The 20,160-nt window shown below is 34.9% G+C and overlaps 3 protein-coding genes across 6 annotated transcripts in view; all 3 read right to left on the bottom strand.

The window, feature by feature from the left end:
- Positions 1-901, bottom strand: part of LOC125193907 (protein FAR1-RELATED SEQUENCE 4-like) — a 1,353-nt gene extending 452 nt beyond the window's left edge. The window contains exons 1-2 of the mRNA XM_048091849.1: positions 777-901; positions 7-388 (exon numbers count right to left, since the gene is read on the bottom strand). Of these exons, the coding sequence (XP_047947806.1) occupies positions 7-388; positions 777-801 (407 nt within the window). The 5' untranslated portion in view covers positions 802-901. The remainder of the gene's footprint in view (positions 1-6; positions 389-776) is intronic.
- A 2,213-nt stretch (positions 902-3,114) lies between these two features.
- LOC125206213 (transcription factor MYB1R1-like) lies at positions 3,115-4,805 on the bottom strand. Its single transcript, XM_048105525.1, has 3 exons — positions 4,437-4,805; positions 3,917-4,125; positions 3,115-3,683 (listed from the first exon to the last, which is right to left on the bottom strand). Exons 1-3 carry the CDS (start codon positions 4,684-4,686, stop codon positions 3,342-3,344), a joined length of 801 nt encoding a protein of 266 aa, XP_047961482.1. The 5' UTR covers positions 4,687-4,805; the 3' UTR covers positions 3,115-3,341.
- A 5,209-nt stretch (positions 4,806-10,014) lies between these two features.
- LOC125212030 (protein FAM135B-like) lies at positions 10,015-19,363 on the bottom strand. 4 transcript variants are annotated; one of them, XM_048112041.1, is made up of 16 exons: positions 19,242-19,363; positions 18,323-18,687; positions 18,109-18,194; positions 17,595-17,749; positions 16,658-16,722; positions 16,358-16,546; positions 15,524-15,575; positions 14,798-15,001; positions 14,321-14,451; positions 13,941-14,130; positions 13,485-13,544; positions 13,158-13,406; positions 12,732-12,990; positions 12,452-12,657; positions 11,979-12,029; positions 10,015-11,839 (listed from the first exon to the last, which is right to left on the bottom strand). In XM_048112041.1, the coding sequence occupies exons 2-16, from the start codon at positions 18,391-18,393 to the stop codon at positions 11,549-11,551; spliced, it is 2,259 nt and encodes a 752-aa protein (XP_047967998.1). In that variant the 5' UTR covers positions 18,394-18,687; positions 19,242-19,363; the 3' UTR covers positions 10,015-11,548. The 4 variants fall into 4 exon arrangements, with proteins under 4 accessions (XP_047967998.1, XP_047968007.1, XP_047968025.1 ...); XM_048112050.1 differs by having other exon boundaries at positions 11,283-11,839; positions 18,323-18,682; XM_048112059.1 differs by having other exon boundaries at positions 11,692-11,873.
- Between the last annotated feature and the right edge of the window lie 797 nt (positions 19,364-20,160).

Here is a 20,160-nt window from a genome sequence, read left to right as displayed (position 1 = left end):
AAATGCCTATGCTCATCCGCAACCATTAAGTGATTATGATACTCAACAAACTGATAAACCTCATATCCTCTGCTCTTGCCATCTGAATAATATCTCAAATTGAGCTTAGCAAGACATTCACACCTAAATGACCGACACCTACGCTTCTTAAAAGACACTTCAGTTGATTGGGATGCATGACCAGGTATAAAATTCTTAGAGCCTTGTCTGTTGCAAGCCAAATACTGCCACTTAGTAATACCTTGAACTGATTTGTTACCCATTTTACGAATGCCAAAACCAACTGAACGAGCATAATGTTCATAGAAACCAACTGCTTCTACTAATGTATTGGATTTCATACCAATCATTGGCTTCAAAGCATCATCACAAACAGGAATGTACATACCTACAAATCAGTAAAAGTATCATTTTATCATAGTATCATTTTATCATAATATCATTTTATGCACTAAAAGTATCATTTTATGCAGTAAATCAGCTATGACTATCATTTTATCAGCCAAAAGTATCATTTTATCACAAACAGGACTATCATTTTATCAGCCCAAAGTATCATTTTATCATAGTATCATTTTATCCGACAAAACTATCATGTTATGCAGTAAACCTAATATTTATAAGGCAAAAGTATCATTTTAACACATAATCGACAATACATAATATAATCAAATAAGAATTTCAGTACATCAGAAACATAAACCAATCGACAACTAATATTAATCTAAAATCAAATTCAATACATGAATATGAACACAATCAATAATGATTGTTACCTTCGTTATTTGCTACAGATTCCATCGAAGCAAATTTTCACAGCAATTGAAGAGGTAATCAATGAAAATAAGAACGCAAAATTGAAAACATCTTCCCGATCACAATTATGGAAACAAAATCTGGAGCCTATGGAAACAAAATAAGCGAGAAGTATGGAAACAAAATCGCAGAGAAGAGGAGAGAATCAAATCTTGTGATCTGGATCAAAATGGAAACAAAATCACAGAGAAGAAGAGAGAATCGAAAATCGCTGATGAGAAGAGCGTGAAATCTGGAGTGAATCTGGAGCGAAATTCAAAAATTAAATTAGCGAAATGACATATTTACCCTCTGCGCCTATTGTTATTAAGTAAATCTAAGTTTGAATCTCAACCACAAGATTATAAAATATGTGTGGTCCAGATTTAGTTATAGAGTTATCATGTGATTTGAGGGTTATGATATGATCGCATCTCTATATATATATATATATATCAATGTCGAACTAATTTTAAAGACCGAACTAGAGACCAAATCTGGGCCATTAGATCTAGTTTTTTTGATGAGATGTGCTGCTGTGAAAAAATTTTCGGCTTCATTACAAGCCCATTTTACTTCATTATATAGGTTTATTACTTCATTCTGTACTTCAAATGCTTTTACACATACTCCATTCCAATAATTTATTACATTATTCCATGTGTTTATTAAACCATATTAGCGCCATGGCGTTGGTGTAGATATTGTAGAGAGAGAACGGCACGCGACGGAGAAACCACATTTATGTCTTGGAATGAAGTAAAAACCTCTTGGAATGAAGTAAAAACCTACTAGAATGAAGTAATATATTAAGGAACGAAGTTAAATCTTCGTAACATGTTAGTATGACTTATTATCCTTCAGATGAATTAAAATAGGCCCGTTATGAAGGCGAAAATAATTTATAAATTTATGTATCTTATCCATAAAAAACTAGATCTAAAAGCCCTAATTTGGTAGGGTTCGGTGGTTCGGTCTTTAAGAGTGGATTTGTGGATAATGGGACTCTCGAGTTGTGATCAATGTCGAACCAATTTTAAAGACCGAACTAGAGACCAAATCTGGGCCACTAGATCTAGTTTTTTTTTATGAAATGTGCTGCTGCGAAAAATTTTTCTGCTTCATTACTAGCTCATTTTACTTCATTGTATAGGTTTATTACTTCATTCTGTACCTAATAAAACTATAACATGTTTTTACTTGCTTCCAGTAGGTTAAATGATTCAAATATGTTTCATTCAAATTCAGTGACGTGGGTTTTTGCTTGATTAACATTTAAAAATACAATTTATTCAAGGTGAGTTTATTACTTCATTCAGGAACGTTATTACTTCATTGGATAACATTTTTACTTCATTCCAGTAGGACTTCAAATGCTTCTACACATACTTCATTCCAATAATTTATTACATTATTCCATGTGTTTATTAAACCAATATTAGCGCCATGGCGGTGGTGATAGATATTGTAGAGAGAAAGAGCGGCACGCGACAGCGAAACCACATTTACGTACTTGAATGAAGTAAAAACCTCTTTTGGAATGAAGTAAAACCTACTAAAATGAAGTAAAAACCTACTAGAATGAAGTAATATATTCTGGAACGAAGTTAAATTTTCGTAACATGTTAGTATGACTTATTTACCTTCGGATGAATTAAAATAGGCTCGTGATGAAGGCGAAAATAATTTATAAATTTTTGTATCTTATCCATAAAAAACTAGATCTAAAAGCCCTAATTTGGTAGGGTTCGGTGATTCGGTCTTTAAGAGTGGATTTGTGGATAATGAGGCTATATATATATATATATATATATATATATATATATATATATATATATTCCACTTCTCACGGACTCCTATAGAAAAAGGTTTTTTTTCTTTTAAAAATTTTAAGGAAATGACATTCATAGAGTTGAGAGCAATTAATTGCAAGATAACATCAATAATTGTACAATGCGACACAAGTATAGTATCATAGACATTAGACGGATAATAAAAAATAATGGCATACCTTTAATATCCAACCACATACTTGGATAACACAAGATATCATAGACAATTGATTGCTTCTCAAAGAAATTAAAGGTCCCTACTACCATTCCCATCAATCATATAGATACCTAATTTTTCATCACAATAATTCAACACTAGAGATTTCCTCAAGATCTTGCTCCTAGTTCTAGCCCACCCTACATCTCTTTCGAAAAAGATCATAATCTTATCTTATCTCCTCCAACATATTAAGAAAATGATTTAATGTGCTTGAAGAAGGTACGTATTAAAAACCATAAACACTTATTAATGGTTAGAAAAAGTCAATAACAAGAACCAAAAGCATCTTAATAATTAGGAGTACAACACACATGACATAATTTCCTCATGTCTATAAACAAGATCAGTTTCTAGCCGAACTAATTCGCCTATTTCTCTATTTTTTTCTTGATTAAAGCATTTTAGTTTTCCTACTCCATTTCCTCGTCATTAATTAACATTATGATGCTGTTTTCAGCAGGTTTTATTTTCTCAACGCTTGAGAAAAAAAACTCTTATGCTGCTAACTCCATCTTGAAGCCCTGCACCATCTGGAAAGCGGAGGCGGGTGGCTGATCCTGGCCGGAGGAAAGAGATAGCCGCAAGGATAGAGGCGATGGCTCGAGCAAGACCCGCTGCCTCATGTTGAGATCCACCATTGCTGGTGATGAGTTTTTGGCCATTTCAGTTTGATCGATTGCTGAGCTCCCACTTTGCATTGAAAACATGACGGGGAATGGCGAGACTGAGAATCCATTGCTGCCGTTGGAAGTGATGGGCGGAGGCAGCGCGGTTGGTGGCGGAAGTGGGCTCTCTTGGTGGTGGTTCTTGGCCTCTTCAATTGGCATTGCAGTGACCTAATAAGAAACAAGCAAGAAGCACTACTATTGTTAATTTGTTAGGACAGAATCATTCAATATTTCAAATTCAATAGTGGCAATGGATTCATTGAATGCAAACATACAAACGCAGTCCAATTGAATAAATAAACACCAACAAGAAGTCGCACCAACCAATCCTCTAATAATTACTACTAGTATGAATAAATAGAAAGAAGATTTTACTAATACATAAGGCAAAAAGTAATTACCGCGTCGGTGGTGATGTCGAAGAGGCTAGAACGGCGGCGACGGCGATTAATGTTACTCCGGCGGAGGAAGTATTTCTGAGCGTGACTGGCGACTTGAGTTGGAGTGCGCGACTTGACGTAATTTCTCGAGATTCCTCTCCAATCTCCCCTTCCAACCTTCTGCAATCCAAGGAGGAATAGCTTGTGCTCTTGCTCTGTCCATGGAACTCCTGAACACAAATTCAAACCGAGATAAATCAATAAAAACGTCACAAATCCCTAAACCAACAGAAACAAAAGAGTGCTACTCCGTATTCTACAAATAATCCATCACTCTCTCAGTCTCTCTACTTAGCTCATTAATCATAGATTAACAGGTTTTTACCATAGTTTTGAAAGTTACATCTATCATCAAATCAATCCACAATCCGATTTATCAAAACGATTGAAGGATCAGAGAGAGGATTTTCAATGATCCGAACATCACTATCACAAGCAATCTCAGATTCAACCAAAACTCCATGATGATAAGAGATCTGACCTCGTTTACGCTCGCGATTCACGCCGGACGGCTGAGGAACGGCTTCATCGGCGGAGGCATAGCCGGCGGATCCCTCCGCCGGTGCCGCATCCTTCGGCATCTCGTTCCCGTTGTTGACAACAGGCTCGTATTCGGAGAGATTATTCATACTGACGCTCTTCCTCATCGGATCAACTCTGACTCTCACACCAAATAGCACGATTTCCCCGCCAGACGCGGCGGAGGACGGCGACTCGACGCTCTGCGACATTCTCCCTCTCTCTCTCGAAATGGAACGGAATTTGGATTGAGTGAAATGGAAATGGTAGAAAGAATTAGCGCGTTTTATATGCGAGGAAAAATGGCTTTGTGAAACGTGATGGCCGTACTATGCAGCGCTGGAATGTTTATTTTATTCAGCATATTATAGGTGGAGGATAAGGGCTTGTTTGGCACTTGTTTTCGGGATAAGCCTATTAATATCTGGATTCAAGTGAGTAAACACCTAGGATATTAATGGTGCATCTATTAACTTTTTAATATGAGAAATACGATAGGTCTTATTTTAGTAGTAATACACTCAAATACGTCCGCGTATCTCAATTTTAAATGTATTTTATTTATTATCATTAAAACTTTAAGTATCTTATTAATTAAATTAAAATATTTTTTATATAAGTATATATTCTATAAATAAAAGATAGCCTTTTTCAGGAGAAGATATTCTATAAATAAAATTTGATAGTGCTTGTATGGATAGGAAATCGGAGACGTGTTGAGTGGTGAACGGCATTTTAGAATATCCTATCTTACTTACTATGTGATGTCTTTTCACTTGAAATATAAATAGACACAAATAAATAAATAAATCATTTTTTGACTTTACTATGTGCTATGATACTATTATCGCTAAGATTGTCAATTTTGATTTCTACTCATGTCTAGTAATACCTTCGTCCCCCAAATTTTGACACAGTTTATTATTTCGGTTCGTTCCTAAAAGTTTGACACACTTTACTTTTTACTATTTTTTTATAGTGGACCGCATATTCTACTGACTCATTTCTACTCACATTTTATTATAAAACTAATACTTTAAAAGTAGGATCCACATCACACCAACTTTTTCAACTCACTTTCCATTATATTTCTTAAAACCCGTGCCAGTTCAAAATGTGTTAAAATTTGGGGGACGAAGGTAGTAGTATATTAATTTATAGCAAGGGAAGAACAGTTGTCTAGTTGTCTGCCGAGTAAATAGGTGTCGTTGGTATGTAAATGGAATTTTTATTTACAGTTTGTTTATCTAGTATTATACGTTAAAAAAAAATATAGGACATAAGGTGATGAATTGGGAAAAAAGACGTTCATGTTATTGTATTAACTTAGTTATATTACAAGATCGAATTATATGAAATAATCGTATTAACTATGCATTTTTCCAGGTCCAACATTTATTAAATATACAAACCTGTATTATACGAGCTATATTGGCGATTAAATTAATTTTATATTTACAAAAATCTTAGATCACAATTCAAAAGCTCTATGATGATATATACCATCACTTTTGCTTGAAATCATTGCCATGGTCCATGGAACATGTATAATTTCGTTTTGGTTCATTTATGAATTTGTTGATGAGAAAATTGAACGAATAATTACATAAAAACTTTCTATAATAATTAACCAAGAATGACAAAGAATGAGTAAAACTATTGAGCGGAAGTGTACTTTGATCCATTTAGAAATGAATAATAGAATTACTTTACAACATCTATGGATCTTCCAAATGATCATAGACGTTCTTAACAATAGTTGTAGAGAGAGGACATAGATATCCAATCATTTTCCGACGCCTTGAGATATAAATATAACTATATAAGACCCTTTATTTTCTATTCAGTCCCTTAACAAATAGAAAATCTCATATGATATTCACACCTATTTTCATAACAAATTAACATCTTAATCCAAACTTTAATTTTTATTGAATTACTTTAATAATTATACAATTAAAAGATAGCCATACACATAAATTAATTACTCCCTCCGTCCCAAGGTATTAGACCAACTTTCCTTTTTGGGATGTCCCAACATATTAGACTCATTTCTTTTTTTTTTAGCAAAAAGCATCTATCTTATTTTATTCTCCACCTACTTTTTTCTCTCTTCTCTCCCCTACTTTTTTTCCCTCTCTCATACTTTACTCTCTCCACTTTAACTATTTAAATATCAATTCCTTAAATCATATGCCCAAAAGATATTTTTTAGATTAATATTTTCCGAAAACCTTTTACATTAAAAAATGTAAAAAACACCATATACGAAATATAAAATTTAAAAGGTATTGAATGTACTAGGAAAAAGTAAACCCTCCCAAGGGCATCAACATAAATCCTCATAACTTTGAGGGTATACTTGTAATTTCATGAGAGGTCGAGGGGGCTCATCCGTAATAAGATGAATTGAACATAATCATAATTAAATCGCTAATCAGTGATTAATATAAGACTAGTGGGAGCTTAATAACATGACTACATGAATTGATTCCATTGCACTGCAGCCAATACGGTACGATGATCCTAAAATAATACTTTGATTAATTAACCTCAACTTGGGATTTGATTTTACAAAATTAAGATTATCACATGAAAAGCAAATGGATTAATGAATAATTAACTGACCATCTTGTCTGCTTTAGACAGCGTGTAGTCGATCTGATTCGTCCCAAGATGATTTTAATAACTAATCTTCATACTTTAGAACATGATTAGGGTTGGTCCCTTTCTCCATTACTTAAATGGGGATGAAATAAATTATGTACTCCTACTTAACTATTGTTATTTAACTAAGTTATCTTGACTATTAATAATTACAATAAAATATTAGAAATATCTAAAAAACTTTTGAGTAGTTACATGAAAATAATTGTCAAAAAAATGGAAATATCTAAGGCTAAGAAAAAGAAAGATGGAGCTATGCAAATAGTCCTTGAACTTTGCATTTTGCACACTAATAGTCTCTGGATTTTAAAAATATCATAAGTAATTACTAGACTAAGGTGTAATCTCATCCATGATACTTCTTCACTATTTTCACATTGTTTTTCAACTGAAAATGCCCCAAAGCATGAGGGGCAATTTTTGTACATTCATAAAATTGCTCTCCATACCTTAGGGGGCATTCTTGATGGAAGAATACGGTGAATAGTGAAAGAGTATTACAAACGAGAATACACCTTAAAGTTCAAAGACTATTGGCTTTAAAAAAAATAAACACATTGTGACTTTGCGTGGGATTAATTGTACTGAGTCCTTCCATCTATCTAGCTCTCTAAACTTTTAAATGATTATTTTGGAACTCTTGTATCTGTGACTTTTGCAAGAAACAAATATATGTCGACCACAAATGAAATAGTACTAATGATTCTATTGTTGCAAAATGAATTTTTATTTATCTTATATATCATGACAATTTGATTGAATGATGGTGAGTGGTGGTGGTCACTGGGGTACAACATGGTAAACCGATAAGATGAAGATAAGGTATAAAAATCATTTTCAATATAGTATTTCCATACTTTTTATTATTGGTCCCAATAAATTAATATTTAGTTTCTTATCCAAAATACTTCCAGTTACACAAAAGAGTGCATGCTACTATCGGAATGGGAAACATAATCCTTATTTTAATTACACTAAATTAAATTTCCATCATGATTAATTATAGTTCTATTCAACAAATTAAACCACAAAGTTGTCAACTTGAACTGAGTTTTCTAATGGGGTTTGTATATCGAGATAGTTTATTTACTCTCTTTTTTGGATCTTTTTAATTCAAACTTGCTAACTTTTTGAATTACGAGTAGGTATATTCTAAATTCTATGGGTCGACCAGTGAAAGTGGGATTCATGGTTGACTTTACCATTATAAGATTCCTATAATTTTGTGAGATGGCCACATTATATTGGAAGCCTTGCTTAGTGTTGAAGAAAATGTTACGGAAAAATTAACACTAATAAACCAATAATAAAAATTTAAATATAAAGCTCACGTATATATGTTGCTTTTAGGCCACTATTCTTTTACATTATCATCCATTTTTAAAATAAATAAAAATATTCCATACAAAATACATATACTATGTTAAATTTGAATTGTAATTTCTAAAATCATGATTTGGTTTATCTTATAAGTCTCCTTAGAATCTTTCAAAAAATTGTTACATGCATTATTACAATTTAAAATTCAACATGTATTTGAGTCATTCGACTGATTTGGTGTGGTATGATTCAGTAATTAAAATATTTAAGTATTATGAAATTCATACACAATAAGAATCCAAATATCCCATTGCATGTAAATTTCTTCATAAATATGATTTATATATTTTTATTATATGAATTTTATTTCTATTATGCAGCACGCACCATCCATCCTACCGGTACTAGGAATAAATGTTTGATTTTGTTGTTTCTTTCTTGTTTGTGTTTGTTTGATAAAACATCACATACATAATTTCTTATACAAATTGATTGAATTGGAGTTGAGATGCCATTTTTTGACAAGGCGACCCACAATTACTGCTGTCCATTCAAAAGAGACAAATGGCACTTAGAAAACTAGATGCGATCTACTATTAGTTGAATTCATTTTTTTTAAAACACCAAGTAAGGTAAACTCTCACTTTACTGAATAAAAGATTAAGTGTCGTACCAATTAAACTGTGCACTATGATAAATGAAATTCGAATCGACCCCATTTATCTTTAGGTCAATTGATTATCCTCGAGAGGATATATTGAGATACTTTTATGTCTATACATGAGACGGAAACCTAATTCCTATTATGCTTTCATGATAGAAAGTAAGAAAGCAACATGATAACATAAAACAGTTCATAAATCACCAGATAAAGCCATTATAGGCTTATCTTCTTGACTTTGAACCCCTTTTGACTTTGTTTTTCATTCAAGTGAAGAAACCAATGATTTTTTTTTTCATTAAAAAAAGTAGATTAGGTCGAGATATAGTATATTTATATTTTATACTATATGCAAGTCTCTTTCATCGTGGTGTGTGGAGACTGGAGAGAGACGTGAGAAGGGAAGCTGGGAAACTTTCAAAGTTATAAAGCTAATAAGTTTTATAAGTAAACAATGTGATCCCCAGATTATACCACGAACCATTTTGTCTGCCACTTTATAATTTGCATTGAATTTCACATTACAATAAAATTATTTTCTAAAAATATTTTGGTTATAAGCATAGTATAGTACTATGAGAACTGGTAAGGAGGTAGTTTTACTATAAAGTGGTTAATTAATTTTCAAATCCAAAAGCATACATTAGCTGTCAAATCACATGGTGGTTGTACTTGTTAGGTTATCATCAATCTTACTGGTAGAAGAAACATTATTCCTTATGGCTCCTAATTTTTGATCTGATGTGACCAATTATTTTCCATCCATTGCTATTGCAATTCCACAATACACAAAATGGGATGATTGAATCTGTCAATTTCCTAAGCATTAGATCATGTGTCCATATCTCTTTTGATACTAATGCATTAGATCATGTACCAACACATACCACAATGGAGAGAGAGGAAAACAGGGCCATGAATGATCTTTCATTCGGTTATTGGTCGTTTGAGTTTCGCGAAACATGAGTTGAAATACACTGAAAAGCACCCACCTCCATCAAATCGCTCTGTTAGGCAGCATTGCACTCTCGCTCGTTGCTCAACGAGCCATTAAAAGTCGAATGTAGACTATCAGTGTAGCTGCTGCTGGTTCTTGGTTTCTTGGCATCGTCTGAGCGTGAAGAGGGATCCAACAATAACAATTAATCTGTTCACTACATCCTGAATATCACTGTGCACGCGACACCAGGCCACATCCTGAATGATCCATAGTAAGATATGGGAAACACCACATGAATGATGTTTCTAAATCTCATATTACGGAGAAAGGAAAGCAAAAGAGAGAGGCTAGCGATACCTGTGAACATCCACAGACCATACAAGTTTGTTTTTACGATACAGGCCCCTCTTTGTTGCTTCACCTAGCACTCTTGCAGCCCTTTTCTTTTGCCCCAAACAACAAAGTGCTTCTAGAATTGTGCTGTAAAACCACACCCTTCAGAATTCAGTTTGTCGAATGCATATTCTACCATTTGCATCTTTATTACCAAAAGCGTAAATCAACCCTTCATAAGTCTCCATATTCGGCTCTACATTCTCTTCGATCATATCATGAGACAGTGTCACCAACTCTTTGAAATATCCTCCTTCACCAAATACCTCAGTAAGTATATTACACGTGTCTGCATCTGGCTCGGTATTACTCATCTTCATTTCAAGAAAAAGCTCCCTCACCTCATCGTACATCCCATGTTTCCCAGACAAATTTAATAAGATGCTATAGGTCCCAGCATTTGGCATGCTCCCCGCAGCCTGCATTTGCCTAAAAACATCGATAGCCTCCTTTATCTTCCTTGATTCGGCAAGCTTCCAACAACACGTTATAACTCATTATCTCCGGCAAATTCTCCCCAGCTTCCATCTCTTGAAGAAGCTCGGAGACCTTCTCCAACTTCCCCAGCTTGCCAAACGTCTCAACTAGATAACTATATGTCGTGATGTCAGGTGTCCTAAACACCACCTCCCCCTCATCCCTCATTCTGTCTAGCAATTCATCAAAAAGGACGGGAAAGTGGAGGTAGGAGGGGGAGGTGGGGATATGGAAGAGAATTTGGTGGTAGGAGAGGGCCAATTTCGTCATTCCGAATGAGCACGGAGAAGCTGTCTCTGTAGTTTTGGCCTTTGGTGGTTTAGGGGTTTGAGTAGAGAGGGAGGGAAAGAGAAACAAGATTGATGACACATCACCTTTATATTTGTAGATAAACTTTAAAATAGAGTATTACATTTCAAAAAGTAGAAAAAAGTTATATATTCTGACTCAGTTATATAGTATCTCTCAAACTCCCAACAATAACACACAGGAAGGAACTTAAAATGACTGCGCCCAAATTCAAAAAATAGTGGTATTCCAAGTCCACCATCACTGATATTTGTAGCTCGAGGAAAGCATTGAGAGAGATGGAGACAAGACAAAGATAACCTGCTCATCACCGAAACAATTCTGGGAAGGACCACATTATAAACTTGGCAAAGATGTCAGAATCCAGGAACTCTATATGAGCAGCACGGCCAATCATAGTGTCGATGCTCTTCCCCTGGGCAGAAAGGTTGAAGTTCACATCGCAGCGCATGAACACCCGAGTCTCCGAGGACTTTGCTCGTATTTGGTCTAAGCACTCGTTTAGCATCTCCAAGAAAACCTTCCCCTTTTTCGATTTGTCTCCTGAAGATGCCGGGCACATCTCTATTCTAGCAGAATGGTATGGAACGTAGCCATCCTGTGAAACGTGGCACAAATTCTATAATCCAGCACTACACAGATTTGCAATGAAAATGTAAAACATTTGTGAACACCGATGCATGAAATTATGAGGAAACCAGGAATCCATTTGTAAATCTGCGGAGTAGGAAAACTACCTGAGGTGAAGACAACAGAATGACATTCCTGAAATTCTCAAATGTCCTTTGCTGAAAATCAAAGTAAAAGAATTATGAGAACACAAAAAAGGAATGAGCTTTTGATGCATAAACTAATTTCTTCCAGACATTACAAGAAACAAAAAACCAGCATAAATCAATGTAAAGTTCTGCCATTAATATCTTGTGAAGGTTTTACTCAAGATTCAGAACACATGCATATATAACATGACACTAAAATGGCGTCCTGGAGCTTGTGAAGTTTCCAGTCAAGGTAGGACTAGAATCTGAAAAGCTGTAATGGTCAGGAAACTATAACTTAGTGCAACCTAAACTCGACTTTTAAGCACCATCATTTACTGACTGGACATTAAATGTCCCACGTAAAGCACAAGAATTTTAGATACCTAATTTCCCTTGGATGATAAAGCTGTAAGGATACACCAAACCGGAAGTAAGAGTTGAACTGGTACCTTGCATAGTTTGTACAAGAACGTATTTTCAAGATCATTATCATCAGTAAAAGTGAGCTGGTGGATACATGGTGTGCCCTTGAGTTTCTTCATGAGCCACAAACCCCCATTAAATAACGAGTTTGAGGAGTAAAGATAGCCAAGATGTGGGCCAGAGACAGAGAGATATGTGTGCAAGTATCCCAGATATGGTTCCATAATGCTATCTGGTAGAGTGTACAATAACAGTAAAAAATGTGAAGAATAGACGATAAGAAATAGTAAAGTTTCAAGTGTCAACCAGTTAGTGCAGTTCTCAAGATTATGTTTCCAATCGAATGTCCGACAAAGCTGATTTTAATTGTCCCCAAGACACCTGATCTAGTCATTTTATCCATTTTCTTCTTTACAAATGATACAACTTCTTTGGCTAGCCTCTGCCCCATTTCTCTAAAATCTCCAGATGTTTTCTCCTCATTAACTTCTGACATAAGAAATTCCACCTTGGGGTCTATCAAAAGCCATTGATTGCGAATAAGACGTAAGTCCAGATGGTGTCCCTGCCCATATAAAGAGAGCTTTCAATGTAAAGGTATTTATGGCACGCATGAAACAATAAACATATGTCGAAGGGGACAAAAGTGAAGTGGCAACAGTTTCTTGTTTATGGGAGAATAATATGCTAAGTAGCATGTACTAGTTTCATAATTGGTAGCTTAGTACGTGCCTGGAATCCATGGACAAAAATTACAATCCTCAGGCTACGACCATCTGGGCGAGTGCTGACTAATGCGTTTTCTGGGTCAGTGCCAAACCTAGGAAAGAAACCGTTCTTTTCATTCTGGTCTACTCGGCTGATGTAAGAGTTTCTACGCATTACACGTATAGGTGCATTGACAGCGTCTTCTACAATTACAATAGGGACGTGTGATGGATCTCCAAATATATACATGTCTTGAATAGACCTGTTCTCAATCTGCACTGAAGCAATGCTTGCACGTTCAATATTCAACCAGTAGAGCAAGGCTAAATAACACTATTAGATAGGACTGACCATCATCGTTGCAATACTCTGCCTAAGAAGCCCTGCTTGATTGGCAGCAGTCTGTGCAGGCTGCACACAGCACAAAAAAAAATATGTATATATACTTCCTTCATCCACCAAAAATAGTCACCGTTGGTTGCAGTACGAGTTTTAATAAAAAGTGGCGGGAGTATTATAGTCAAACCATAAAGGTAGTAATAGTAGTAATAATTAAAATATGTATTGTTAGTGAAGAAAGTGCGTGGATAATGGGTCCCACCATAAAGTTAGTTACTATAAATGGAGAATATTTTTGGTGGAAGGACTAAAATGACAAAAAAGTGACTATTTTTTCTTGGACGGATGGAGTATGTGGGTATATATACCAAAACAGAAAAGTGTATGCATGTTTTAAGGGGAAAACTGCCTCCTCTAGCTTATGGAGCAAAAATATCATGCAATGGGTAAAAGGGGTGGCACAATTACATCACCAGTTATCTTCTGTGGAATGGCAGGTCTACCATGCACAGGATGGTAAGAAGACTTGTCAACCCAACAGCCTATATATTGCTCGGGCATCTTAACCTTAGTGCGAACTATCCACATTGACCATTCAGATTTCCGGTCGATAACCCACTGGCTGCGAAGATACTCAAGAATCATCCTTTTGTTAGCCCTGGAGAAGTAAAGAGCATAGCTCTATGAATTAATAGGCTGATACATTAGACGGTCTAGGTGATGCACATTAAAGATACTGTAATAGTTAAATGAAGCCTAAAGGTTGTGAAAAGGAATTGGATGCACTTTCGAATAGGTAGAGTTAGAAACAAATTGTTCCATAAGTAGGGAGAAATGCAAAAACTGACCTGTGAAATTTCAAAAATATGCTCCATAAGTACGAGACTTGATCGCATAGAAGATCAATTAACTCAAGTAATTTGACTTCAGATAGCTGAAAACTTTTGTCTTTATAAAAATCATCTTCACCATTTAGTTTCTGTTCAAGGAATGGAACACTAGTTATGAAGGTTCTAAATGTAAACAAATAAGTACTCCCTCTGTCCCATAAAAGTTGAGTCACTTCATTTTTTGCACTCGTTTTGAAAGAATCGTAATAAATAGTTAGAATGGATAAATAGTAAAGTAAAATCGAGAATAACATAGATAAGAGTCTTCTCTACATTATTTTCAAATCTACTTTACTATATATCCACTTTAACCATTTAATATGATTTTTTCAAAGTGACTCAACTTTTATGGGACAGAGGGAGTACTTTGAGATGGATGAAGTAAAAAATCAAGTGTAGAAAAAGATTTGTTAGCCTTTAATCACTGAAAAAAACCTCAGAAAAGTTTCTGATTTTTCTTGAAATTTGTCCTGAAACTTCAGCATCAGTAATTTCCTGATCCGGTCCTTGTGTGGAAGCAAACAATTCACGAGAAGCGATATCATCCAAATCAATTGGTTTATTGATGGACTGGCCGAGCATTTTTAAATCTTCCAATAGTATGCTGCTAGAACATGATAGTGCATGTACAAGCATCACCTGTTCAGAACAAATAACAAAAACGTCACAAGAACAAAAACTAACCAGAACTTTATCTATGATATTATATGCAGCAGATATGGTAGTGGCATATAAAGCAACTGCGGATTGAAGGGCTATAGCATTAATGTTGCATATCATTGGGAATATTAGCACCTCAATTGTTCCATAAAGGTTCTATATAGCATCACCAGCCATCATCAAAAGCATTCTTGTATAGGAAAAATTTATCGGAAAGCTATATCTCAAAGCATTGAAATGAGCTGATATCAAAGACCTGACAGATAACCCATGAAAACAGCATATTTGTTACCAACATATTGACCCGATGCCAGGAAAAGCAGCATATATATGCCTAACGATAGCCTGCTTCTACATGATGGCATGACAAATTTATGAAGATGATAGCATAAAAGGAGTCTTACAATATAGTTGTGTTGCGAAGAAACAAAAAAATGATAATAGAAGAGAGTGAAAGTGTGTCAACATGAAACATGGGATCAAGGAAAGTCTAAAACATACTTGCTTTGAATTGTCATACTCCCTGATGTCATCTTTGATAGCAGTGGGATCACTGCAAAAAGAAAATAACATTTATAATCCTAAAACCTGTTTAGCAACAACTAGAGTGTGAGAAAGAGTTTTCGATTTGAAAAACAAAAATCCAAAATAAATGAATAATAACGAAATCTCATCACTATGCCACCATAGTTGCTAGAGGGCAATCCTTCCTTGTTTTTTCGTACTTATTTGTGTATACTATTAAATAAGGTATCTTAGCTAACCTGGTCCTAGACCAAAAAGATTAATGATGGTATGGTGATGGTGATGATTGTCATAACAATAACAATAACAATGAGAATAAATACACAGACAAAAAAATACGTTTTGCGGAATATATACAGATTTGAGAAAAATTAGACTAGGTGGAGTGGCAACTGCATTAGGGACAGATTAGCAAGAATGACTTTCCTAATGCAGTTTTGCAGAGAATAATTACAGGGTCATGATAGGATTGATTCTTTGGTTTCATAACTTTTCCTGATTGCATATGGAGATTCCAATATGCCTTGGTTAAAGAATGAATTGCTTTATCTGAAGAATTGCCTTCGGCCTTTCTCTCCCCTGCATTTTGTGTATTTTACTTCGCAATGGGGACAAGTTTTGAGAAACTTAATCCAAAATAATTCGGAAATTAAAAGATATGAAGACAATTATTCCTAATGTCTTGTTCACACCAAGTCACTTGGGTGCCTGGTATATTCACTGATACCAACTTTTTTGCTAGAAACAATATGGTCTTCTAACCAACAGAAGGACATATCATATTCAAAGAAAATGGATATACCAACAAACCTGGGTACCTTCAGTGAGGAAGTGCGATCCATTTTCAGCAGGCTCACATGCACAGTAACATCGACTAACACAGCATGAAAAGCGTCAAAATGAACAGGGCAATAGACATGCAACCCAAAAAGAGCTTTAGGGGGGATCCTAAATTCATGCACTGCAGCAGTGTTATCCAGGGAATCTTCAAGATAATCCCTACAAACACCCAGAAAATGATAAATACTCCAGCTTCTTCTTTCAGCATATACTAATAGAAAATCAAATTTCATGGTTTGAATACTAAAAACACAAATTATGTCTGCTAACCTGCTCTCCAACACTGGACTGTACAGCAGCTCGAAAGTCAGAATAACAGCTGATGTGCATGGAACCTAGTTACATAGAGGTGGGTTATATTGACACAAGAAAAATAGTGTTTTAAAAAAGCAAGTAAGATAATAAATGAAAGCTTCTTTCACAGGTATTCTTCAAGCTATTCCAGCAAAGGGCAGTGACTGAAATGTGTTCACATCCAATAAGCATTCTAAATCTCCTCCAAGACACAACAACTACTGACATCTTTTACTAAAGTTAAATAAGCTTCCACAAATACGGTTATTGTCATTGCTTATGTTATTATTTTCTTCTAAGTCTTATTCCCAGAAAGTATAGTAAGCCTAATGATAGAGAAACTCAAGTTTCTGAATCTCGTTTGTTAAATTCTTCAAAAAAGAGCTACCACTAAAACTAACAATAAGGCTTATATACAGGCAACGAAAAATCATATTACTAATTGGTAACGAATAGATACGCCCAATCCCTTAAGGTTCCGTTCGGTTTTCATGACTCAATATCATATGAATATCCATCTAGGATTAAGTTGTGGGATTATTTAGTTGGAAGAGGGTGGCTATGACTTATTATCGAGGATCATCATCTAAGATTAAGTTGTGAGATTCAATCTCATGAACTAAACATAATAGTACATATTTAATCCTGAGATATAATCTTTCAAACGGAACATGCACTAAGGGGACAGAATTATATCCAAACTCAACTTCTGTCTAATTAGAAACGACTGCAAATAAATTCTAATCCCTTAAGGGGATAGAATTTGACACAAACAAAATAAATGAAATTAAAACTAAAACTAGAAAACAACCAAAAAGATACACTCCTACTGCAAGTCTTCATCTTAATCGCAAGAGGGCTCACACATGCATCAACTATTCTAAAAACACCCACAAAATGATGAAAATATTACCTCAAATGTACTAGGTGATAAGTTGAATGTGACCATCATTGACAGTGGAACATCCTGTTTTGCATATTTGATTCGAAAAGGGTGTGTTGAGAAGCTGTGGTCTACGTCATCAATTCTCCATATTCCATGCACATAATCAGAATCCAAATCAGGAGCTGTTCGGACAAAGAAACAATATCAATTTCACTTGCTCTTATTTTGGCCAGCAATAAACTGCAAAAGCATGGGTATTGCTGCAGACATTTAAATAGGAGAAAAGACATAAACTTATCTAAAAGGGAAAAACTTGCACGTTAAATCAGTTATGGCAAGATATGGCATGTTGATTTTCATCCAAACAAAAGACAGAACAAGTTAGGCAGGATAAGTTTCTCGTTCAGTGTACAAGAATAATGTCGGAGAAGAAACAAAAACAGGTAGTACAAGATATGGAAGGAAGTCGATGCATTGTAGCACAACATAAGTTGGCCGAAACAAAATCATACATTAACTGTATAAGTTTTAGCAATTTTACCTTCATATTGAATAACTCTTGCTGGAGTACCCACAGGACCATAATCTTCATCCTCCCATCTCATTGTGACTTTGATTTGATACCATCTAATTGAATGGTGGAAGAGAGATAAAAAAGGAACGCATGGATATAAAAAGGGGTGAGTAAGTCATTAACACATGAAGCCAAAATAAACTTGAAAAACGAACAAAAAGTCCGGGGATACCATACTTACCCTTGCTGAAACAAGTCGAGGTTGTGAAACCGGTGAATGTAAATGGCAATCTCATGTACCGCTTCCACCATTGGCTGTTAAAAATATCATACAGAGAGGCCCAAGATTGGTGGGATCAACTGTTTCTGTTTCCACTGCTCAGCAAACTTTAGGAGACAAAGGCTTTGCATCAGGAAAATCCAAAATTAGGATTTGTTGATACTGATGACAGAAACAGGAGTAAATTTACTGAAGTAACACTTGCGTTTATGGTGAACTTTTGTCACATGGGTCTGCATTCTTCCAATTCCTTGAATTGATGCAGGCTTGGATTTTGAAGAAAAGATATTTCAAGTGTCTTAATGCAGAGAGGCATAGTTCCTACTCTGCACCAAATGTAGCAATTTCATCACAAGGCTTCTAGACAATTAAACATGATACTTCTTCCACAGAACCATAGTTTCATTTTAACAGTTTGATTAGCAAAGCATAATAATTCTGCCACAACAGATACTACAAACAATTGCAATTACTCCAAATGTTCCTCTTTAATTAGTGGCACACATAAGGGAACAAATCGAAAAGGGTAATTTATGGAGTACAAAATTCATGTCCGGATCGCTTGACAAGAGCTGCAATCCAAAAGCAACAATAACGAGCTCTAAATGATGAATAGGTTAAAGATTATAAAAGCTATCTGAACATGATGAAACTTAATCCCCAAATAAACCAGCTCTGGATGTTAATTATTGCGTTTCTCCTGCTTTATATAGAAAACAAAAAACCGCACCATTTTATGGAAACAACATATTCCTATCCACGATTATTTGAGAGGTTGAGAAATGAAAGAGAGAAAGAGTAAAATCGCGCATCCAAGTAGTCGCATTTACGTCGGATGGTGATCTTAATGATCGAAAAATAATAACAATCCGATCAAAACCTGGCAATGTGAGGGTTGCCTTCCACCGTATCAATTAAGGAAATCAGCAGCGGCAGCTGCTACGGTATTATGTCGAGAGGCGATGGTGTGATCTCGGCGGCGCGTGGAGGAGGAGACGCCGATTGGGGGCGGGAAAGACACAGAAGAAGAAAAGGGAGTCCAAGAGTCGTTACAGCGCCTATTTCAGTTATAGCAGAAAATCGTGTTTATAAGAAAGTATCCCATGCACATTTGTTTTGAATTTTGATACGAGTACTAATTTTTAATGGTGTTTGTATCGAAGAATATTGGTGTTCTATTAATTGGAAATTATTACTACTACTTTTTCGAGGATATGTTGCAATTATACCATATAAAGTTATAAATATGATTAATATCATGTAATAATCCTGTAATTAAAAAAAAACATAATTTGGCAGATATGTCATACCAATGATCTGAAGACTTGCGCACAAGATTTTCAACAATAAATGTCAAAGATTCTGAGCATGGCAACAAGGATATCGATTTACATATACCGTGGAATCGAAATGATTTAGCACAAACTGGAAGTGCGACTTGATATTATTTGCATGCTAGTATTGAAATCCTTTTATTTGTAAAAGTCTGCAAGATAAAAAGAAGTTGAGCGAGTTAAATCTAGAAATCATTCGGATTAACTAACATGTATAGGTTAACAAAATAAAAATACTAGTACTATAAAGATGAAGATAATATTATCATTACAAGATAGTGATAAAAAAAAATAACTAAATTATAATAGTAATACATAACTAGAGACCAAATCTTAATCATGAGATTATAAATAAAAGAATGAAATTAAATATACTGAGATCATTTTTATATAAAAATTATGTCATTTTGAAATCGTTTTAGTTTTAATTCAAATTAAGGATATGAACTCTGTATAAATGAAAAG

This window comes from Salvia hispanica, chromosome 1 (assembly GCF_023119035.1).
Source record: "Salvia hispanica cultivar TCC Black 2014 chromosome 1, UniMelb_Shisp_WGS_1.0, whole genome shotgun sequence".
NCBI lineage: Eukaryota > Viridiplantae > Streptophyta > Magnoliopsida > Lamiales > Lamiaceae > Salvia > Salvia hispanica.
This window is presented reverse-complemented; position numbering and strand designations above follow the sequence as displayed.